Here is a 23926-nt window from a genome sequence, read left to right as displayed (position 1 = left end):
CATGGAGCTCTAACCGTTGCTGTTCCTAATTTTTCATTCCCAGTGTTCAGTATTTTACAATTTGATCACAAATTGTGTTTTTGGGTGAAATAGAAGACTGGGCTTTTGATTTCAATTGCCAAAACAAATCACATTTCTTTCTTTTATTTGCCTATTTTGTAAGTGCCGTTTCATTTTCTGGATTGTCATTGTACAGCTGTAATACTGTATGTGGTTTATAAAACAAAAGTTTGCTTTGTATTTTTATTAATATATGTATAACATTTAACATATACAGTATGACATAATGGAGTCAACAGTTGGTGCTTATGTGACTGAGGAAGATGTGTAACTAGTCAAATGTCCACACTGGAGAAGATATACACTACCGTTCAAAAGTTTGGGGTCACTTAAAAATGTCCTTGTTTTTGAAAGAAAAGCTATTTTTTTGTCCATTAAAATAACATCAAATTGATCAAAAATACCGTGTAGACATTGTTAATGTTGTAAATTACTATTGTAGCTGGAAACGGCTGATTTTTAAATGGAATATCTGCATAGGCGTACAGAGGCCCAAACCCCAAACTTTTGAACGGTAGTGTAGCTTGATTGAACGTTTGGTGCTTCACTGGAATGAAAGGGGCAAGAAGAGGTGGGCTATATCCTACAATTGCATCAGGAATCCAACTTTTGCAGGAGTTTGACACTTCAAACAGTCAACTGCTGCCACAGCCATACAGTATGTGTGTTGTTAGTCAACTCCGCTACCCAGTAATGGCAACCGATGGGATTCAGTAAGAGTATACTAAACCTTCAGTAATAACCCCTTTCTTATTTAAATAACTAAACTTACATAACTCCTTATAAAAAGAAGAGAACTGCTCCATATGTGCTGTACCACAAAGGGTTGGAATCTTAGTTTATTTTTTATTTTTTTTATTGTGAATGTTATCAAAGATGTGTTCAACACTGACTGAATGGCAGACACAAGAACTGGTGACTGATGGACTGAAACAGAGGGACTAGGCATAACTGAACTTGTCCATCGTGAACACAACCATGGAGTTTGAAGGTGATGAAACATTCCTCCCGGTAAACATGTGTGGTATTGGAGAAAAGCAATGCAAAGAAACAAGTGTTGATGAAAGGAAGAATACATTTCAGAGAGGCTAGACCTGGGGGATTTCATGAAGACAGTGTTATCAAATGAACACATACTGTATCTCATGGGCATGTTTCGAGTGTTTTCATCAGATTTTAGGCTTGGACAGGGCACATGCTTTGCATTGTTTTGTGCAATAAATGGTGAACTGTGATACTGAAGTCAGTTATTTTTTTATAACTTCTTCTATTTTACATTTCCCTCATCTTCAGATCACAAACTGAATTATACTCCAGGGACAATAGAGATATATTCTACTCTAAATTGGGAATGGCATATTATGAATAATAAACACATTGGTCATCAAAAATAAAGGAAGATGTAGGCACTCGTCATATAATTAATTAAAGCCTTTATTTGTATGGCATGTTAAAATGGAAACAGTTGAAAAACTCTTGACGCCTTTCGGCTCCATGGCCTTCGTCAGGGAGTACAAAGATATGACAATACAATGTCCTATTTTGAACAGCTTTTTCCAATCAACCCTGATTTGAAGAGGGAGTGGTTACAGAATTCATTGGACAACACCTAGTAAACAATAGTATACACATTAAAAAGTGAAATACTGTAGATATGCTATCAAAAATGCATCTCAAGGCTAGAATCATCAGGACCCCTAGAAAGGTAGTTCTAACCTTGAATATGACTGGGCTAGGTGTTAAGAATAGGAGAGACATCTATTTTATAGTACACTAGAACACAGCAAAAATGGACCACAACAGTCTAAACATAGCTAATTGAGGCCGGAACATGATCAATACCCATAGCTTGTAGGCAGGCAGGGTTGCCATGGTGTAAGGACTTGTAGTGCCTTTATCACATTATTTTCTTTGAAAACCAAAGTATGAACAAAAATCACATTATTTTACATGAAGTGTTGTAAAATGTACTGGTATTCTCAGCTGTGAATGTTGCAATGGGTATGTATCAACTTAACCAAGTGTTTTCAAAGAAACACGATAGTCAATAGTGTATGTGTGGTGCAACCAAATTATGAGTGTGTCTTTTCATGGTGTCTCGTCAGGTGATAATTTCGTGAAAAACTTTTCCCACACTGATCACACTTGTACTGTCTCTCTCCGTTGTGCAGCATCAGGTGAGCTTTCAGACTCTGAGGTCGACTGAAGCTTTTCCCACATTCAGGACAGGTACATGGTTTCACCCCAGTGTGTTTTCTCTCATGGCGCTTCAGATCCCCAGACTGACGGAAACTCTCTCCACACTCAGTACACAGGAAAGATTTCTCCCCTGTGTGTATCCTCACGTGCACATTCAGATGTCCAGAGTGGCTAAAACACTTCTCACAGTAAGAGCAGCGGTATGGCTTCTCTCCCGTGTGAATCCGCTGATGCTGCTTAAGGCTGTAGAAACAAGAGAAACCTTTCCCACAGTCATTGCACAAGTGCAGTTTGGCTGCGTCTGACTGGAAACACTGGTGAGCTTTGAAGCTTTGAACGTGCTCGTAGCTCTTTCCACACTGCAAGCACAGGTGAACTTCTCCTGCATCTCCAGCCTTCTGCTCCGACTGAATTAGCCCTGAGCCCAGGCCTGTGGCCTGAGAGACATGCTCATCAGGGTGGTGTCTCTTAACGTGCTTCCGGAGGTACCTCTCCTCGGTGAAGGAGAACTGGCAGTAGGAGCAAGGGACAGCTTTAGTGCTCAGCTGGATGTCCTTACATACTTCTGCATCCAGGTGGTGCTGTAGACCGGCAGCCTGACTGAAGAACCTCCCACAGTGGGTGCAGCAATAAAGCATGTTTTCCTTTGGATGCTTGTTGACCTTGTGCTTCTTCAGGGTGGTGTACCGTTTGAAGGTAACCCTGCATGTAGAGCAAGAGTACGGCGGTGGCCCCACCACGACCCGGATGCACTGATGGACTTTAAGGGACTCTGGGTTGCCGAAGTTTTCCTGACAATCAATGCAGCTGTACTGTGCCTCTCCTACAGCCTCTCTCCTCTCCACCTCCATGTCCAGAGCGTCTGGATTGGGATCTGAATGGAACCTCTTCTTGGTACTGGTTTCTCTTTGTTTCAGTGTGTTAGCCTTAGTTTTGGCTTTAGAGTTCCTGGTGGACTTTACCCTGAGGTTCCTCAGTCTCTGTGAGGAAGCTCTCCCTGTCTGGGTCTCTGTAGGTTGATCATTGGACGGAGGCTCGGGTTCCCAGGCGCTGTCAGAAGGAGGCGGGATCGAACTCTCACCTCTGACCTCCTCACCTCTGACCTCTACCACTCCAGGCTTCTTCTTCCTTGGGTGAACTCGTAGCTGGTGACTTGCCAGGTCGTACCCCTGAGCGAAACACTTCCTGCACTGGGGGCAGCAGTAGGGTCTGATGTTGGAGTGGACAGCTCGCATGGTTCTCTGGACGTGGCCCTTCTGCTTAAAGCTCTTAGGACGCTGAGGGCACCGGTAGCCCAACTCACGGACAGAGGACGACATAGGGTCTGGGTTCATGTTACTGTTAGAAAGGTGATTTTCAAGCTCACTCAGTGCAGACGCAGGTGATAGGTCCAGAGGGTGTAATTGCTCTTTATGTCTTTGGATGTAGGTCTCAGTGGTGAAAGAAAGCTGGCACTGACAGCAGAGGAAAACCTGAGACGATAAATTTGTATTAACCTCTAAAACGGAGAGAAAAGAAGAAGAAAAAGTTAGGTCTTATTAAACTAAAGTGACGTTCTTTCAACTTTTTGGAGACATGTATTATTATTATTATCTCTTATACACTCTCACAGAACCTTCTAGATGCCTAATGCCAGAGCAAGGTTGTAAAAAGAGACTGGGGATGATAAGTACCTGAAGGGGTGCTCTTTCGGAGCCAGATTTGGTCAGAGGGGTCCCTAAACCTGTCGATGAATCGCCCCCCAGGCCAAAACAGGAGCTCATCTCCTCGAAGGATAGAGCGGCAGCAGTGGAAGAAAACAATCCCCCTGTACTGGAGTGCTATGAGATTACCCTCCTCTACATTACGAGCACAGTTAACATACCTAAAAGAGAGATGAGAGAGAGTGCACTGGGACTAAGCACTCCATAACAGACAGACAGATGCAGTGTAAAATAAGGTACGTTCTACAACACAAGTTACCTCATCCAGTTGGAATGAGTGTCTCTTGCAGAATCAATGTACTCAGATTCACCCTTACTGTTCCAGACCTGAAAAGAGACAAGCGCTTTAAAAAGAACAATACGGACAAATAATGCCAGCTGACCATGCTCAGATAGACAGAGCATAGAGACAATGCTCCAGAATGACATGGGTTATGTTTTACACAAACTACAGTACAGTGTTGTGTCCCAAATGGCACCGCATTCCCTACATAGGCACTAAGTGAGCATACAATTAAAAATATTTTTTGGGGGCAAAAATGATGCATGGCCATCATATTTCTAATGTTTATCATAGAAAAAAATGAAGTAAGCTACAATTTCTAATGTTTTTCTTAAAAGTTAATTTTGCATTTTATCAGAGAAATGTAAGCTGGCTAGACTGAGAAAAGCACGGGAGAAAAGTAGATATACATCAGTCAGAGCATGGTCGTGAACTCTCATCTGAGCGGAGAAGTGCAACTTAAGCACTAAATTAGTATGATGCTGAAGAGAAATTACAATAGAAGTATTTTACATCTGCGTTTACAAAACACAGCAAGATATTTGTTATGCATTGAATTTTTGTCCTCCGTAAAAAATTAAGAATTGTGCATTAACGCAACCCCTAAGTTTAACTGGCTAGTTATCTAAGTAAGTGGCTGAATTAATAAGGTGATGGGGCATCATATTGTGTTAGCTTTCTGCCATGTTTGAGAAGTCAAAGCCCTTTAGATGAGTTATCTTTTGATTTCCTAGCGTTTTTTTCTCCTCTTAAGTTCTCGCCCTGTTTGCTCCTCCCCCATCTTCTCCTCTCAGTTCTTGGCTGGTCTGCTCCTCTCCCATCTTCTCCGAGCAGAGCAGGCAGGCCAGTTGCCCTAGCAACTCTAGACTCCACACAGACACAGCTTGTACATATGCTGCTCCAGAGGCAGTACTGTTCTTCCTTCAGACCAGCATGCATCAAAACTTTGTTCATTTGCACAGTGTCTCTCGTTCACATTTTGCTTGTAAAATGTCCAGACTCACCAAAAATGACATTCGGTAGCTGGATTGCCTGTCTTTGCAATTAGTTTATTTTAGTTTTCGTTCTTTAGCATATTTAGCTAGCAGCCTCCATGGAAATGTGCTATACTTGTGATCAATTTGGCAGCATTCTGGTAATAGACACCCACTATCCCTTTTTTTGTCTCATACCATAAATCCCGGGATGAGACAAGGACAATATGAAAATCTGGATTTATTTAATTTTTTAAAACTTTATTTAACTAGGCAAGTCAGTTAAGAACAAATATCGAACCCGGGTCTGTAGTGACGCCTCTAGCACTGCGATGCAGTGCTTTAGACTGCTGCGCCACTCAGGATCCCTTGGATACCACCCAACCCTATATTAAAATCAGTACTAGTATGCTATAGCCTATTATCACATGCTGTCATAAGGGAGCATTCTGGGACAGGTGTGAACCAAATGTATTTCTTGACGTTTATGTTTACAAAACAGCACTCAAGTTGCCATAATGCTCTTTTGACAATTGAGTTTAAAGACTTTGATCAGCGAGTAGAATGAACGTGGCTGTCCAGTCTGCAGTCCACTCTAATCATAAAGGGGCGTTTCTTTACAAACGCATCCAATTGCCTTGGTCCCGGTCCCTTACTAAACCAATCACAAGCTTCAATCTGCTGTGGTTCACAGTGCTGTGGCAGAAAGATGATGGATGTCCCGGGTGAAGCTGCCGTGATTACAATGTTTGTGATGTAGAATTGCAGGCACATATGCTCCGATTTTCAAAAAGATTTGGAGGCACAGTTGAAAATAACTCAATCAATATACTTAAGCAATAAGGCCAGAGGGAGTGTGGTATATGGCCTATATACACGGCTAAGGGTTGTTCTTAAGCACGACTCAACCCTTCATGTAGTGTTGTGGTGTCTCTCTTGTTGTGGATGTGTGTTTTGTCCTATATTTTTATTTTATTTTTAATCCCAGCCCTCGTCCCCGCAGGAGGCCTTTTGCCTTTTGGTAGGCCGCCATTGTAAATAAGAATTTGTTCTTAACTGACTTGCCTGGTTAAATAAAGCTTAAATAAATACAATTTGAAAAAAGCATCCATCAGTACTCACCTCCCAGGAGTAGTCACTTGTTACTGCGCTGTCCCTGGTAGTCACCTCCCCCTCACAGGGGCCAAAGTGCATTCCCGGGGCCACAATTGCTCCTTGGTTTAGAACCCCCAGGCCTGCCCCAGGGATACTGGACCTGCCCACCACCAGCCCATGGGGTAGGGTGAGGAGGGCCCTCTGGGGTAAGCCCACTGGTGTGGGAGAGTCCAGCATGAAGGACAGACCACCTTGGATATCACACTGGTCTTTGTAGGAGGCATGACACTCCTCACAATCTGTAAAAAAAAAAGAAGAAAAAAAGTGATAGGCCTAACAAATTCTCTGTCATATCCTCACATGGTCTCTCCTATCATTGCTCTGCAGACGACACACAATTAATCTTCTCCTTTCCCCCTTCTGATAACCAGGTGGCGAATCGCATCTCTGCATGTCTGGCAGACATATCAGTGTGGATGACGGATCACCACCTCAAGCTGAACCTCGGCAAGACGGAGCTGCTCTTCCTCCCGGGGAAGGACTGCCCGTTCCATGATCTCGCCATCACGGTTGACAACTCCATTGTGTCCTCCTCCCAGAGTGCTAAGAACCTTGGCGTGATCCTGGACAACACCCTGTCGTTCTCAACTAACATCAAGGCGGTGACCCGTTCCTGTAGGTTCATGCTCTACAACATTCGCAGAGTACGACCCTGCCTCACACAGGAAGCGGCGCAGGTCCTAATCCAGGCACTTGTCATCTCCCGTCTGGATTACTGCAACTCGCTGTTGGCTGGGCTCCCTGCCTGTGCCATTAAACCCCTACAACTCATCCAGAACGCCGCAGCCCGTCTGGTGTTCAACCTTCCCAAGTTCTCTCACGTCACCCCGCTCCTCCGCTCTCTCCACTGGCTTCCAGTTGAAGCTCGCATCCGCTACAAGACCATGGTGCTTGCCTACGGAGGTGTGAGGGGAACGGCACCTCCGTACCTTCAGGCTCTGATCAGGCCCTACACCCAAACAAGGGCACTGCGTTCATCCACCTCTGGCCTGCTCGCCTCCCTACCTGAGGAAGTACAGTTCCCGCTCAGCCCAGTCAAAACTGTTCGCTGCTCTGGCACCCCAATGGTGGAACAAACTCCCTCACGACGCCAGGTCAGCGGAGTCAATCACCACCTTCCGGAGACACCTGAAACCCCACCTCTTTAAGGAATACCTAGGATAGGATAAAGTAATCCTTCTAACCCCCTCCCCTTAAAAGAGTTAGATGCACTATTGTAAAGTGGTTGTTCCACTGGATATCATAAGGTGAATGCACCAATTTGTAAGTCGCTCTGGATAAGAGCGTCTGCTAAATGACTTAAATGTTAAATGTAACTAAGTAAGATGACACAATCATGTGGTAAACTAAACTGGACATAACAAGGCCTTACACTTACTAACCGTAGATCTAAGCAACTATGATTTGAAAGATGCATGCAAAAACCATTGATGGCCTTTGAATTCAAGATAGTCAGAGTACACAGAATCTGTTGTCACTCACAGAGGTCATTGCCGTTGTCATCTAGTAGTGGATGATCCTCCTCTTGGCCTTGTACCACAGTGTTCACCAATATATTCTGGACCAGGCTGTCGGGCAACACTGTGACAACACAGATCCAGTGAGATACAGGAGTACATGACAAACATTCCTGACACAGGAGTACATGTCAAACAGAATATGAAACTCTGATTGAATTAGGCTACTGTAGCCTGAGTACCACACCTGCAGAGGCTTTGTCTGTAATGAGTTGGGCTTGACATCCCTCTTCTGATGCACCAGTCTCTGCCCACTCCACGATGATCACTTCTTCAGACATGACTGCAGGCGCTGTAGTCGGTTAGTAGGGTAGCAAAATGACAGTGTCAGCAAGCACAACAGCCATGTATCCGGACAAAACCGTCACCCTGTGTGTTGAACTATGGCAACAGCCATTTTGTCCTGATTCTATACCAATTTGACGAATTAATTTAACTGTGCAATGAACATTAGCTACTAACGAAAACAAAACATTTATGAATGTCATAATACGCAATGTTGTTAGCTAGCTAGCTACAAAAAAACATGCTAGCTAGCAATGTGTAATTAGCATTTTCTAGCTAGCCAGTTAATGCTAATTCCATATTGCTAGCTAGCATTTTTATCATAATATTGTGTTTACAATGATGTTAGGACAAACCTGTACAAATGAATCCACCTGAAACCTGTATCTAATTACTTGGCAATAATCTTAGTTATCGTTAAGGTACTAGTGTGTTTGTTACTTTTGGAAAACTGATTTGACTTTTGTGGTAAAAGTTCATGGGTAGCTTGTAACAATGTTCGGATTATGTTTGTTGCCCTTTTCATGAACCGGAAGTGAAAACCTTGCAAACGATCGCCTCTAAATGTGGACTTTTTACAATTATTATAAATGTTTTAAATTATCGATGACGCTTTAATGACCAGAGTATTATTCATACGCTGTAAATCATGCATACAATGTCTAAACTGATTTACACTTTCTTTATATCAGCTAAAATCTATTGTATTTTTAACTGCGCCGCTGGTGTAATGGTATCATGGAAGATTCCCATTCTTTCGACCCGGGTTCGATTCCCGGGCGGCGCACAGCTTTTGCTATCTTGACACAAAACTGCTGTAGCATGATTAACAAATTAATAATCTCTGTTTTCGGGTTTCCTTCTCAGCAGCCAAGTAGGCAACATTTTACCTCTGCAGCTGTCGCTTGTGTCTCATGGAAACAACCAAGCAACAGAGACACACTGAAGTTCCAGACAGGTTGCAGTGGAGCCAGTCGGAAGCAACTTTATCCTCACTGGCATTCTCGTGCGGTTCCATAGTGTCGAGATTCTCGAAACTATCCTAAAAGTACTGCAAGAGACATTTGGGAAAGATGTCACCTATACCAGGTCATGACAGAAGCCAAGTGTTCCAGAAGATTTGACCACTTGACACCAAACTTGCAATGGAGATGGTTGACACTTGGGACTGTTCAGTCGCAGCCACCACTGGCCAAAAATCCAACTATCTTTTAGGAATTCTTTGTCTATGCAATACAGAGCTTATTCACATCCTTGATAACTTGAAAAGACAAGTGTCCCCCGTAATATATAGAGCTATACACATTTAATGACAGTCCATAACTCCCTTGTGTTTTAGAGTCAATCAGTGTCACTGTTGAGGTTGAAGGTCAAGGGGAAATGTAAATGATCAGTTTTGCAGTTTGATGTGTGCATGCATCCACTGTGTTAGATTTGACCATGCTAATAGTAATAGTACTTCAGTCTCCATTTTCAAGTTAATTCTACCGTGCCATCTAGAGCACCCCACCCCCCACACCGTGAAATGATATTCCATGCAAAACTATAAAAAGTTATAGAATTGTTATTTGAAAAACTGATGTTGTTTTAGAGTTTATTATAGTTTATCTTCAGTGCTGGAGAATGATGATCCTGAGGTTGACACCTCTATTCCAGAATCAACCTACTCTTTCAACTCTCAGGAGGATCATCCGAACCTGGACCTTCTCATCCAGGCCAGCTGCTTCTATGAGGTTGTCAACATGCACAATGAGACTGACATCTAGTGGTGAAAAAAGTACCTACATATCATACTTGAGTAAAAGTAAATATAAGCAGTAAAATATTACTTGAGTAAAAGTCTTAAAGTATTTGGTTTTAAATAGACTTAAATGTAAATGTAACTGCAAAAATATACTTAAGTATAAAAAGTAAAAGTATAAATCATTTCAAATTGCTTATGTTAAGCAAACCAAATGACACAAAATTATTATATATATTTTTTATCTACGGATAGCCAGGGGCACATCATTTACAAATGAAGCATTTGTGTTTAGTGAGTCCACCAGATCAGAGGCAGTAGAGATGACCAGGGACGTTCTCTTGAAAAGTGTGTGAATTAGACCATTTTCCTGTCCTTCTAAGCATTCAAAACGTAACGAGTACATTTGGGTGTTAGGGAAAATGTATGGAGTAAAAAGTACATTATTTTCTTTAGGAATATAGTGAACTAAAAGTTGTCAAAAATATAAATAGTCAAGTTCAGATACCACAGTACTTTACACCCCTGCTGACATCGACACCATAGATGGAGGCCAGGAGACATGCCATGATCCAAAGCTCTGTGAGTGTTGCTGTTGGAAATGTTTTTGTGGGGTTTTTTTGCCATCAGGAATTAATATCAGTATAGGCATAGGTCAACCTGTAAAGGCAGCGGTCAGTGGTTACCTGTGTTACTGAATGTTTAAGATAAGAATGTCACGTTTGATTAAGGATCTGACCATTTTTTTCAATGTTCACCTAAAATCACATACCCAAATCTAATGAAAGTAGACTACAATGATCATTGACATTTTGGTTGGTCTCAACTTTGTGCACTTTTCAAAGTTCACCATTTCCAGTCCGCTCCTTTTTTCAGCCAATAGCTGCCAACTCCATGCAGCTCCATGGGTAGCGGTGGGTCCCAGCACTAGGTTTGCAGCCATGCAGATGGAAGAGTGGAATGTCTACTGTAGAATGTACAACGTTTTGCTGCTGCTGGATAGGTCAGTAACAGTAACCACAGTGTTTTTGTAACATTGGAGCACCCGCTGCTAGCAATTAATACAGTAACAAGGCCTATGGTGTAAAGTCTGGGTGTGCATCCCAAATGGCACCCTATTCCCTACATATTTTCTTGACCACCTGGTTTAATGTGTGCATTAATGTGAGAAGGATGCATATGTGACCAGGTGTTGAATGAGCATGTACCCAGGAAACACCTTACCTTAGGTCCAGGGCCAGCTCAGGTATGACTCCCATGGTGAGCCAGTCCAAGCAGGTTGTTCATATGTTCCTGGTGACTAAATAAATATGTACATTAACCACACTAGAAAAAGGCCCAACTAAAGGTAATCCAAAACAAACAATGACAAGATGAGCGGCTTCCTGCCATCTCTCTCACACTGAGTCACAATCATCTTGATCGCTCGCAATGCTTCCTGTCAATTTGACAACAAGCTGTTTTTTATTTACATTGATCACTTATCCTACAGAAAATTGTAATTTTAGTTTTACAATAAATATTTTAGAGAACTTACCAGTGATTAAATAGTTTTATAGTAAGAGGAGGAATATTGTGCTGCCAGTATATATGCTGATGTCCGATAACAGTATGTGAAATGACTGTAAATATAATTTCAGCAGCTATGTCAAGTGTATTGTTGTATGCCATGAGGCTGAGTAGTGGTGTGGACACGGTGTTCAAGTGCAAATCAGTTCACTGCCCGAGTTCCATGTTATTTGTAACCTCATGTAAATGTAACCTATCAAATAGTAACCAAAGGAGGTGCTTGTTTTCCTATGTACTTGTACACAGTATTATGCCCATGTGGCAGCATGTTCCAGTTGCAGAGAAAGACAGTCCAGAATGAATTTGAACCCTTCCTGAAACACTATGGTAAGGCGGAGATTAAGTCACCTCTTTAAAAACAGCAGAACCTGAAGTTTGTGATTAGACCTTTAATGATTGACCAATAGCAACAATGTAATGCATTCCCAAAGAACAGATAAATGTTTATTGTAATTTCTTCACACTATTTAATTTAAAGCATCATTACATGTACAGGTGTGTCACAACTGACATTCATGCAGCAGTCTGCAGTGATCATCATTTACATAACATTTACATTTGAATCATTTAGCAGACACTCGTATCTAGAACGACTTACAGCAAATTGGTAGGTGTCTAAACTCTCACTCTCCCATTCTGAAAAGCAGGGTGGGTCTGCAATAATCCCATGCTGTTTAAGTGCAACATGCAGTCCTTCCCGGACCTGCAACTCAAAAATCTATGTGTACGCGTGTGTATAGTGTGAATGTTTGTGTTGCTTCACAGTCCCCGCTGTTCCATGAGGTGTATTTTTATCTGTTTTTTAAATCTGATTCTACTGCTTGCATCAGTTACCTGATGTGGAATAGAGTTCCATGTAGTCATGGCTCTATGTAGTACTGTGTGCCTCCCATAGTCTGTTCTGGTGGCATGTCTTGTGGTGTATCAAATGACATCACATTTGATTTGTCACATGCAACGAATACAACAGGTGTAAACTTAACTGTGAAATGCTTACTTACAAGCCCATAAAAAAAACACACACAATAAAATAACAATAATTAGGCTATGTACAGGGGTTACGGGTACCGAGTCAATGTGCGGGGGTACAGGTTAGTCGAGGTAATATGTACATGTAAGTAGGGGTAAAGTGACTATGCATAGATAATGAACAGTGAGTAGCAGCTGTGTAAAAACAAAGGGGAGTGGGGGGTGTCAATGCAAATAGTCCGGATGGCCATTTTATTAATTGTTCAGGAGTCTTATGGCTTGGGGGTAGAAGCTTTTTTGAGGATCTGGGGACCCATGCCAAATCTTTACAGTCTCCTGAGGGGGAAAAGGTGTTGTAGTGCCCTCTTCACTACTTTCTTGGTGTGATTGGACCATGATAGTTTGTTGGTGATGTGGACACCAAACTCTCGACCCGCTCCACTACAGCCCTGTCGACATGAATGGGGGCATTTTCGGCCCTCCTTTTCCTGTAGTCCACATTCATCTCCTTTTCTCACGTCGAGGGAGAGGTTGTTGTGCTGGCACCACACTGCCAGGTCTCTGACTTCCTCCCAATTTGTAAGTCGCTCTGGATAAGAGCGTCTGCTAAATGACTTAAATGTAAATGTAAATGTATAGGCTGTCTCTTCATTGTCGGTAATCAGGCCTACCACCGTTGTGTTGTCAGCAAACTTAATGATGGTACTGGAGTCGTGCTTGGACACGCAGTCGTGGGTGAACAGGGAGTACAGGAGAGGACTAAGCATGCACCCCTGCGGGACCCCAGTGTTCAGGATCAGCGTGGAAGATGTGTTGTTGCCTAACCTTACCTTCTGGGGGTGGCCCAACAGGAAGTCCAGGATCCAGTTGCAGAGAGAATTGTTTAGTCCCAGGGTCCATAGCTATTGCATTATGGTGTTGAACGCTGAGCTGTAGTCAATGAACATTTTTCTCACATAAGTGTTCCTTTTGTCCAGGTGGGAAAGGGCAGTGTGGAGTGTGATTGAGATTGTGTCATCTGTGGATCTGTTGGGGCGGAATGCGAGTTGGAGTGGGTCTAGGGTTTCCGGGATGATGGTGTTGATGTGAGCCATGACCAGCCTTTCAAAGCACTTCATGGCTACTGACGTAGGTGCTACGGGGCGGTAATAATTTAGGCAGGTTACCTTCACTTTCTTGGGCACAGGGACTATGGTGGTCTGCTTGAGACATGTAGGTATTACAAACTCGGTCAGGGAGAGGTTGAAAATGTCAGTGAAGACACTTTCCAGTTGGTCCATGCATGCTCTGAGTACAGGTTGTCGTGGAAAAATCTTTATTAAGTGAGATAGACTTTGTTATTCAAAAAATCTATCTTTATTATTGATTAAGAATTGCAATAATGAAGCTGGTCGGTCACACACTCCGGAGAGTGGGACTGAGAGCTCAACCATACAAGACGGGACTGAGAGCTCAACCATACAAGACAATACAGAGGTCTTACAGTTGAAGTCGGAAGTCTACATACACTTAGGTTGGAGTCATTAAAACTCGTTTTTCAACCACTCCACAAATTTCTTGTTAGCAAACTATAGTTTTGGCAAGTCGGTTAGGACATCTAATTTGTGCATGACACAAGTCATTTTTCCAGCAATTAGAGACAGATTATTTCACTTATAATTCACTGTATCACAATTCCAGTGGGTCAGAAGTTTACATACACTAAATTGACTGTGCCTTTAAACAGCTTGGAAAATTCCAGAAAATGATGTCATGGCTTTAGAAGCTTCTGATAGACATCATTTGAGTCAATTGGAGGTGTACCTGTGGATGTATTTCTAGGCCTACCTTCAAACTCAGTGCCTCTTTACTTGATATCATGGGAAAATCAAAAGAAATCAGCCAAGACCTCCACGAGTCTGGTTCATCTTTGGGAGCAATTTCCAAATGCCTGAAGGTACCACCTTCATCTGTACAAACAATAGTACACAAGTACGAACACCATGGGACCACACAGCCTTCATACCGCTCAGGAAGGAGACTCGTTCTGTCTCCTAGAGATGAAGGCCCTTTGGTGCGAAAAGTGCAAATCAATCCCAGAACAATAGCAAAGGACCTTGTGAAGATGCTTGAGGAAACAGGTACAAAAGTATCTATATCCACAGGAAAACGAGTCTTATATCGACATAACCTGAAAGGCCGCCCAGCAAGGAAGAAGCCACTGCTCCATAACTGCCATAAAAAAGCCAGACTACGGTTTGCAACTGCACATGGGGACAAAGATTGTACTTTTTGGAGAAATGTCCTCTGGTCTGATGAAACAAAAATATAACTTTTTGGCCATAATGACCATCGTTATGTTTGGAGGAAAAAGGGGGAAGCTTGCAAGCCGAAGAACACCATCCCAACCGTGATGCACGGGGGTGGCAGCATCATGTTGTGAGGGTGCTTTGCTGCAGGAGAGACTGGTGCACTTCACAAAATAGATGGCATCATGAGGAAAGAAAATTATGTTGATATATTCAAGCAACATCTCAAGACATCAGTTAGGAAGTTAAATCTTGGTCGCAAATGGGTCTTCCAAATGGGCAATGACCCCAAGCATACTTCCAAAGTTCTGGCAAAATGGCTTAAGGAGAACAATGTCAAGGTATTGGAGTGGTCGTCACAAAGCCCTGACCTCAATCCTATAGAAAATGCGTGGGCAGAACTGAAAAGGCATGTGTGAGCAAGGAGGCCTACAAACCTGACTCAGTTACACCAGCTCTGTCAGGAGGAATGGGCCAAAATTCCCCCAACTTATTGTGGGAAGCTTGTGGAAGGTTCCTGAAACGTTTGACCGAAGTAAAAAAAAATGTAAAGGCAATGCTACCAAATACTAATTGAATGAATGTAAACTTATGACCCACTGGGAATGTGATGAAATAAATAAAACCTGAAATAAATCACTCTCTACAATTATTCTGACATTTCACATTATTAAAATAAAGTGGTGATCCTAACTGACCTAAGATAGGGAATTTTAACTTGGATTAAATGTCAGGAATTGTGAAAAACTGAGTTGAAATGTATTTGGCTATGGTGTATGTAAACTTCCGACTTCAACTGTATCTACACATCAATTACACTATACATGTCTACACATCAATTACACTTAACATATCTATATACACAACAATTACACAATACACAAAAAGCTAAACACAATCATATGAAATAAATGCATTCTTCAGTAAAAAGACCCTTTAACATCTGCCTGAATTGCCCTAGAAGCACCAACTCCAGCAACTTTGAGTTTTAAAAATCGTTGCACTAAAAAGTTTAAAGTAATTACGGTAAGGTACTTAATTGTTACTCAGCAATGATTTGCTAGGTGGACATTTAAGATTAGCTTTAAGGTTAAAGTTATGGCTATGGCTTTTAAAGCAAACTTAGTCAACTTGAAAAGGAGGCTGTGAGACACAGTACTCTATTCATAATCAAAACCACCAGGGACTGACAACACAGCAATGACATCATCACATTGACGAGATCACAGCTTTACATTAGGATATATTTGGAGCATTTTATCTCAATATAAGACTATGGGGTGCATGACAGTGATTCAAGCACTCTGATCTCGGAATTGAATAAGCCAAACAGCCAAGCTTCGTTAGAGCAGAGCAATGTTTCCATCATTCCCCCTGTTTCTTAGGAGTGAGTGTGTTTGTGTGTGTGTTTGTGCGTGCACATGCTTGTGTGGGTGCGTGCGTGTAAAGCTCAGTGTTCCCCAATGTTTTCCCAGTGTGTGGAAATCAGATATGTCTTGTCTACTGTCCTCAGATAAAGATCACAGGAGTAAGGGGATCTGACCTCAACGAGGGGGTAACACCACCATCACGATAAGGAACTGAATAAGAACCAGCCAAGCCAAATAGATAAGAGAGAATCTGATTGGCTGGTTATTCACGGATTGGCTAACCAGTCGGTGATGGACATGTTGTGTTTTTGTGGTATTACTATTCCCCCCTTGATTGAGCCAAGAGCAGAGTGAGTTAGAATTGAAACCACCAAGAGCAGGGTGAGGTGAAAGTGAAACCACCAAGAGCAGGGTGAGGTGAAAGTGAAACCACCAAGAGCAGGGTGAGGTGAAAGTGAAACCACCAAGAGCAGGGTGAGGTGAAAGTGAAACCACCAAGAGCAGGGTGAGGTGAAAGTGAAACCACCAAGAGCAGGGTGTTACGTTCCCCAGTTTCTGTGTTGTTGTGGGTTTGTATGTGTGTCTATTTCAGGAAATGGCTTCCGGGATTCATAAAGCAGCTGATTGGTCGGCCCCATCGCTGATTGGAGCGCTGACCCCTCCCTCTTGTCAGGGGATACAGCTGTTTCTTCAATTACCAACACCTTCTCCAGCTTGATAAAAGCCATTGTTCCTTCGCCAGAAAGGAGAGGTTTTTAATGTCCTGTGTTGGTTGTTGTGGCGGTCAGTGAAAGTTTTTTTTATATTATTTTGTTGCCGCTCCTTCAGAGAGAGGGAAGGGGAACGCACCTTGGGAGTGTATAGGCAAGAGGCCTGCGGGCTTACATGACCTGTAGTATTTAATATGTCTATACACACTAGGTAAGACCTGGGCGGACAAGCCCCTGTATTTTGGTTAGCACGCCAGTTGGTGCTAAAGTTTAGGTTAGAAGTGGGAAAGTAAGGTAGGAGAGGGGACTCCTTAAAACTTTTCTACGATAGGGGGCAGCATTTTCACTTTGGATGAATAGCGTGCCCAGAGTGAACTGCCTCCTACTCTGTCCCAGATGCTAATATATGCATATTATTATTACGATTGGATAGAAAACACTCTCGAGTTTCTAAAACGGTTTGAATGATGTCTGTGAGTATAACAGAACTCATATGGCAGGCAAAAACCTGAGAAAAAATCCAAACAGGAAGTGAGAATTCTGAGGCTGGTCGATTTTCAATTCATCTTTGCACTTCCTACGCCTTCCACTAGATGTCAACAGTCTGTAGAACGTTGAATGAAGCCTCTACTGTGATGTGGGGCCGGATGGGAGGTGTTTCAGTCAGTGGTCCGGCAGAGAGCCAGTTCCTGGTCACGCGCATTCCACATGATATCGCCTTGCGTTCCATTACTTCTGTAGACACAAAGGAATTCTCCGGTTGGAACATTATTGAATGTTTATGATAAAAACATCCTGAAGATTGATTCTCTACTTAGTTTGACCAGTTTATTCGACCTGTAATATAACTTTTTGAAGTTTTCGTCCGAGTTCGCCTGCATCTGCACGAGCGTTTGGACATGTGTACTAAACGTGCTAGCTACTTGGAGATAAGTAATGGACATTATCGAACAAAACAGCGATTTATTGTGGAACTAGGATTCCTGGGAGTGAATTCTGATGAAGATCATCAAAGGTAACGGAATATTTATGATGTAATTTCGTATTTCTGTTGACTCCAACATGGCGGAGAAATGTTGTTATATCTGAGCGCCGTCTCAGATTATTGCATGGTGTGCTTTTTCCGTAAAGTTTTTTTGAAATCTGACACAGCGGTTGCATTAAGAACAAGTGTATCTTTAATTCTATGTAAAACATGTATCTTTCATCAAAGTTTATGATGAGTATTTCTGTTATTTGACGTGGCTCTCTGCAATTTCTCCGGATATTTTGGAGGCATTTCTGAACATGGCGCCAATGTAAACCGAGATTTGTGGATATAAATATGCACATTATCGAACAAAACATACATGTATTGTGTAACATGATGTCCTATGAGTGTCATCTGATGAAGATCATCAAAGGTTAGTGATTAATCTTATCTCTATTTCTGCTTTTTGTGACTCCTATCTTTGGCTGGGAAAATGGCTGTGTTTTTCTGTGGCTATGTACTGACCTAACATAATCGTTTGGTGTGCTTTCGCCGAAAAGCCTATTTGAAATCAGACATGTTGGCTGGATTCACAACATATGTAGCTTTAATTTGGTATCTTTCATGTGTGATTTAATGAAAGTTTGATTTTTATAGTATTTTACTTGAATTTGGCGCGTTGCATTTTCTCTGGCTTTTGGCCAAGTGAGACAGTAGCGTCCCACCTAAACTCAGATTTTTGGATATAAATATCAACTTTACCGAACAAAACATACATGTATTGTGTAACATGAAGTCCTATGAGTGTCATCTGATGAAGATCATCAAAGGTTAGTGATTCATTTTAACTCTATTTCTGCTTTTTGTTACTCCTCTCTTTGGCTGGAAAAATGGCTGTGTTTTTCTGTGGCTATGTACTGAGCTAACATAATCGCAAGGTGTGCTTTCGCCGTAAATCCTTTTTGAAATCAGACACTTTGGCTGGATTAACGAGAAGTTTATCTTTAAAATGGTGTATAATACTTGTATGTTTGAGGAATTTTAAATATGAGATTTCTGTTGTTTTGAATTTGGCGCCCTGCAATTTCACTGGCTGTTGGTTAGGTGGGACGCTACCGTCCCACATATCCCAGAGAAGTTAACTTTAACTTTCTTTGCTTTGGTTCCGTCCAGCCCCTTTTCCCCACATTGCCATGTGTTAGGAATAATACATTTCCTGTAAACTGTATTTTTCTCTGCCTCTGTCGTCCTTCCCCGCACCTACGATCACATACTTTTTTCACTCCACTGGGAGTTGAGATGTAGCGGGGTATTGCGTTCCCGCCTCAAAGAAGTGTACGTAACACAGGGTGAGGTAAAAGCGAAACCACCAAGAGCAGGGTGAGGTGAAAGTGAAACCACTGTGCCATACAGTAGGGTTGCATCCAAAATGGCACCCTATTCCATACATCAGGGTTCAACCAACGGGCATCCCACGGGCTGAATTTGGCCCAGGGGTGGTTTTATTTGCCCCCCCAGGTTTTCTCAGCAAAATCATTATACAGTTGAAGTCGGATGTTTGCATACACTTAGGTTGGAGTCATTAAAACTTGTTTTTCAACCACTCCACAAATTTCTTGTTAACAAACTATAGTTTTGGCAGGTCGGTTAGGACATCTACTTTATGCATGACACAAGTAATTTTTCCAACAATTGTTTACAGACAGATTTTTTCACTTATAATTCACTGTATCACAATTCCAATGGGTCAGAAGTTTACATACACTAAGTTGACTGTGTCTTTAAACAGCTTGGAAAATTCCAGAAAATCATGCAATGGCTTTAGAAGCTTCTGATAGGTTAATTGACATAATTTGAGTGAATTGGAGGTGTACATATGGATGTATTTCAAGGCCTACCTTCAAACTCAGTGCCTCTTTGCTTGACATCATGAGAAAATCAAAAGAAATCAGCCAAGACCTTAGAATTGCAGACCTCCACAAGTCTGGTTCATCCTTGGGAGCAATTTCCAAACGCATGAAGGTACCACGTTCATCTGTACAAACAATAGTACGCAAGTGTAAACACCATGGGACAACGCAGCCATCATACCAGTCAAGAAGGAGACGCGTTCTGTCTCCTAGAGATGAATGCTCTTTGGTGTGAAAAGTGCAAATCAATCCCAGAACAACAGCAATGGACCTTGTGAAGATGCTGGAGGAAACAGGTACAAAAGTATCTGTTTCCACACTAAAACAAGTCCTATATCGACATAACCTGAATGGTCGCTCAGCAAGGAAGAAGCCACTGCTCCAAAACCTCCATAAAAAAAGCCTGACCATGGTTTTCAACTGCACATGGGGACAAAGATCGTACTTTTTGGAGAAATGTCCTCTGGTCTGATGGAACAAAAATAGAACTGTTTGGCCATAATGACAATCGTTATGTTTGGAGGAAAAAGGGGGGAGGCTTGCAAGGCAAAGAACACCATCCTAACCGTGAAGCACGGGTTGGCAGCATCATGTTGTGGGGGTGCTTTGCTGCAGGAGGGACTGGTGCACTTCACAAAATAGAGGGCATCATGAGGAAGTAAAATTATGTGGATATATTGAAGCAACACCTCAATCAGGAAGTTTAAGCTTGGTCGCAAACGGGTCTTCCAAATGGGCAATGACCCCAAGCATACTACCAAAGTTGCGGCAAAATGGCTTTAGGACAACAAAGTCAAGGTATTGGAGTGGCCATCACAAAGCCCTGACCTCAATCCTATAAAAAATTTGTGGGCAGAACTGAAAAAGTGTGTGCGAGAAAGGAGGGCCTACAAACCTGACTCAGTTACACCAGCTCTGTCAGTTACACCAGCTCTGTCACCAGCTCTTCCCACTTATTGTGGGAAGCTTGTGTAAGGCTACCCGAAATGTTTGACCCAAGTTAAACAATTTAAACGCAATGCTACCAAATACTATTTGAGTGTATGTAAACTTGTGACCTACTGGGAATGTGATGAAAGAAATAAAAGCTGAAAGAAATCATTCTCCCTCCTATTATTTTGACATTTCACATTCTTAAAATAAAGTGGTAATCCTAACTGACCTAAAACAGGGAATTTTAACTTCGATTAAATGTCAGGAATTGTGAAAAACTGAGTTTAAATGTATTTGGCTAAGGTGTATGTAAACTTCCAACTTCAACTGTATATACAGTGCCAGTCAAAAGTTTGGACACACCTACTTATTCCAGGGATTTTCTTTAATTTGACTATTTTCTACATTGTAGAATAATAATGAAGTCATCAAAACTATGGAATAACACATATGGAATCATGTAGTAACCAAAAATGTGTTAAACAAATCAAAATATATTTTATGTTTTAGATTCTTCAATTAGCCACCCTTTGCCTTGATGACTGCTTTGCACACTCTTGGCATTCTCTCAACCAGCTTCATGAGGTAGTCAACTGGAATACATGTACATTAACAGGTGTGCCTTCTTAAAAGGTAATTTGTGGATTTTCTTTCCTTCTTAATGTGTTTAAGCCAATCAGTTGTGTTGTGACAATGTAGGGTTAGTACACAGAACATTTGGTAAAATACCAAGTCCATATTATGGCAAGAACAGCTCAAATAATCAAAGGGAAACGACAATCCATCATTACTTTAAGACATGAAGGTCAGTCAACCTGGAAAATGTAACAAACTTTGAAAGTTTCTTCAAGTGCAGTCGCAAAAACCAAGTACTAAGATGAAACTGGCTCTCATGAGGACCGCCACAGGAAAGGATACCCAGAGTTACCTCTGCTGCAGAGGATACGTTCATTAGAGTTACCAGCCCCAGAAATTGCAGCCCAAATAAATGCTTCAGAGTTTAAGTAACAGACCCATCTCAACAATAACTGTTCAGAGGAGACTGCGTAAATCAGGCCTTCATGGTCGAATTGCTGCAAAGAAACCTCTACTAAAGGACACCAATAAGAAGAGGAGACTTGCTTATGCCAAGAAACAGATGCAATGGACATTAGTCTGATGGAAATCTGTCCTTTGGTCTGATGTGTCCAAATTTGAGATTTGTGTGTGTGAAGCATGGAGGAGGAGGTGTGATGGTGTGGGTGTGCTTTGCTGGTGACACTGTCTGTGATTTATTTAGAATTCAAGGCACACTTAACCAGCATGGCTACCACAGCATTCTGCAGCGATACGCCATCCCATCTGGTTTGTGCTTAGTAGGACTATGATTTGTTTTTCAACAGGACAATGACCCAACACACCTCCAGGCTGTGTAAGGGCTATTTGACCAAGAAGGAGAGTGATGGAGTGCTGCATCAGATGACCTGGCCTCTACAATCACCTGACCTCAACCCAATTGAGATAGTTAAGGATGAGTTGGACTGTAGAGTGAAGGAAAAGCAGCCAACAAGGTCTCAGCATATGTGGGAACTCCTTCAAGACTGTTGAAAAAGCATTCCAGGTGAAGCTGTTTGAGAGAATGCAAAGAGTGTGCAAAGCTGTCATCATGACAAATGGTGGCTACTTTGAAGAATCTAAAATCTAAAATATTTTTTGATTTGTTTAACACCTTTTTGGTTACTACATTATTCCATAAGTGTTAAATCATAGTTTTCATGTCGTCACTATTACTCTACAATAATACAAATCAAATTAAAATTCATTGTTGGTCATCAAAGACTGAAAAAACACTCGGAAATCAACTCTAAGTGATTTTAATTTTAGAAATCTGTTCCCAAGTATTCCCACGCATAATAGAGAGACACGTGGTCGTATACAAATGTCAGCAAGGCTTGAAATGATTATGTTTTAGTCAAATATTATATATGTTTGGGCTTCTTGTGGTCAATTTGAAGTCTATAAATTATTCGTAATTATGTTCTTGAAAACATCAGACCGGTGCTGAATTTAGTCCATGATCCCTACCCTATATAGTGCACTACTTTTGACCAGAGCCCTATTTTGGATGTAACTTAGGAGGAGTGTGATTAAAGGCAGTGCTATGGTTGGTTGTGTATAAGAGTGGCTGCATTTGATTGGTTGGAGTGGTTCAGTCTGCTCTTCTTCAGAGGTGATTGGGCAAAGATGCTCTCTCTCTCTGTCTCTCTCCCTCAATTCAATTTAAGGGGCTTTACTGGCATGGGAAACATATGTTTACATTGCTATAGCAAGTGAAATACATAATGATATAAGTGAAAGGAACAATAAAACTTAACAGTAACATTACACTCACAAAAGTTCCAAAAGAATAAAGACATTTCAAATGTCATAATGTCTATATACAGTGTTGTAATGATGTGAAAATAGTTAAAGTACATCAGGGAAAATAACTAAACATAAATATAGGTTGAATTTACAATGATGTTTGTTCTTTACTGGTGACCTTTTCTTGTGGCAACAGGTCACAAAACTTGCAGCTGTGATTGTACACTGTGGTATTTAAGTTTGCAATCACAGCAGTCCATCATTAATAAAATGGGTCCGGAAGAAATGGCAGCAGTTTTACAGGCGCCCAACCAATTGTGCTATTTATTGTAACTTCTTTTGTACATATTGTTTCTGCCACAGTATCTTATGGTAAAAAAAGAGCTTCTGGATACCAGGACAGCGATCACTCACCTCGGATTAGATGAAGATTTTTCTTCAACAATCAGGACGCACAGGATATTCTCTTAACACCCGACGAGGCCAACATCCCAGTTATTGGCAGAGGAAGAGATGCAGGTACAGAGGACACAGAGCGGGGTGCCTCGTAAGGATCCGCAGAAGGCGAGTGGGAAAGCTGCCGTTACCGTCAATATTACTCGCCAACATGCAATCATTGGACAATAAATTAGATGAGGTAAGATCATGAATATCCTACCAACGGAACATCAAAAACGGTAAAATCTTATGTTTCACGGAATCGTGGCTGAATGATGACATGGATATACGTTGCACCGGCTAGAAACAACAGCACACTCCGGTAAGACAAGGGGTGGGGGCGGTCTGTGCATTTGTAAACAACAGCTGGTGCACGAAATCTAAGGAGGTTTCAAAATTTTGCTCGCCTGAAGTAGAGTATCTCATGATAAACTGCAGACCACACTATTTGCCAAGAGCGTTTTCAGCTATACTTTTCGTGGCTGTTTATTTACCACCACAGACGGACG

General features: G+C 41.8%; 1 protein-coding gene and 1 non-coding gene across 2 annotated transcripts; one reads left to right on the top strand and one right to left on the bottom strand.

Annotated features, from left to right (window-relative positions):
* Positions 1-1476: 1476 nt before the first annotated feature.
* LOC120046836 (histone-lysine N-methyltransferase PRDM9-like) lies at positions 1477-8690 on the bottom strand. The gene is made up of 7 exons (XM_038992383.1): positions 8533-8690; positions 8079-8183; positions 7857-7955; positions 6342-6613; positions 4222-4289; positions 3933-4123; positions 1477-3757 (listed from the first exon to the last, which is right to left on the bottom strand). Exons 2-7 carry the CDS (start codon positions 8170-8172, stop codon positions 2133-2135), a joined length of 2349 nt encoding a protein of 782 aa, XP_038848311.1. The 5' UTR covers positions 8173-8183; positions 8533-8690; the 3' UTR covers positions 1477-2132.
* Positions 8691-8892: 202 nt separating this feature from the next.
* Positions 8893-8963, top strand: trnag-ccc. Its single transcript has one exon. It is a non-coding gene; the product is annotated as a tRNA-Gly (tRNA).
* The last annotated feature ends 14963 nt before the right edge of the window (positions 8964-23926 follow it).

The sequence above is a fragment of the Salvelinus namaycush genome, chromosome 4 (assembly GCF_016432855.1).
Source record: "Salvelinus namaycush isolate Seneca chromosome 4, SaNama_1.0, whole genome shotgun sequence".
Lineage (NCBI taxonomy): Eukaryota > Metazoa > Chordata > Actinopteri > Salmoniformes > Salmonidae > Salvelinus > Salvelinus namaycush.
This window is presented reverse-complemented; position numbering and strand designations above follow the sequence as displayed.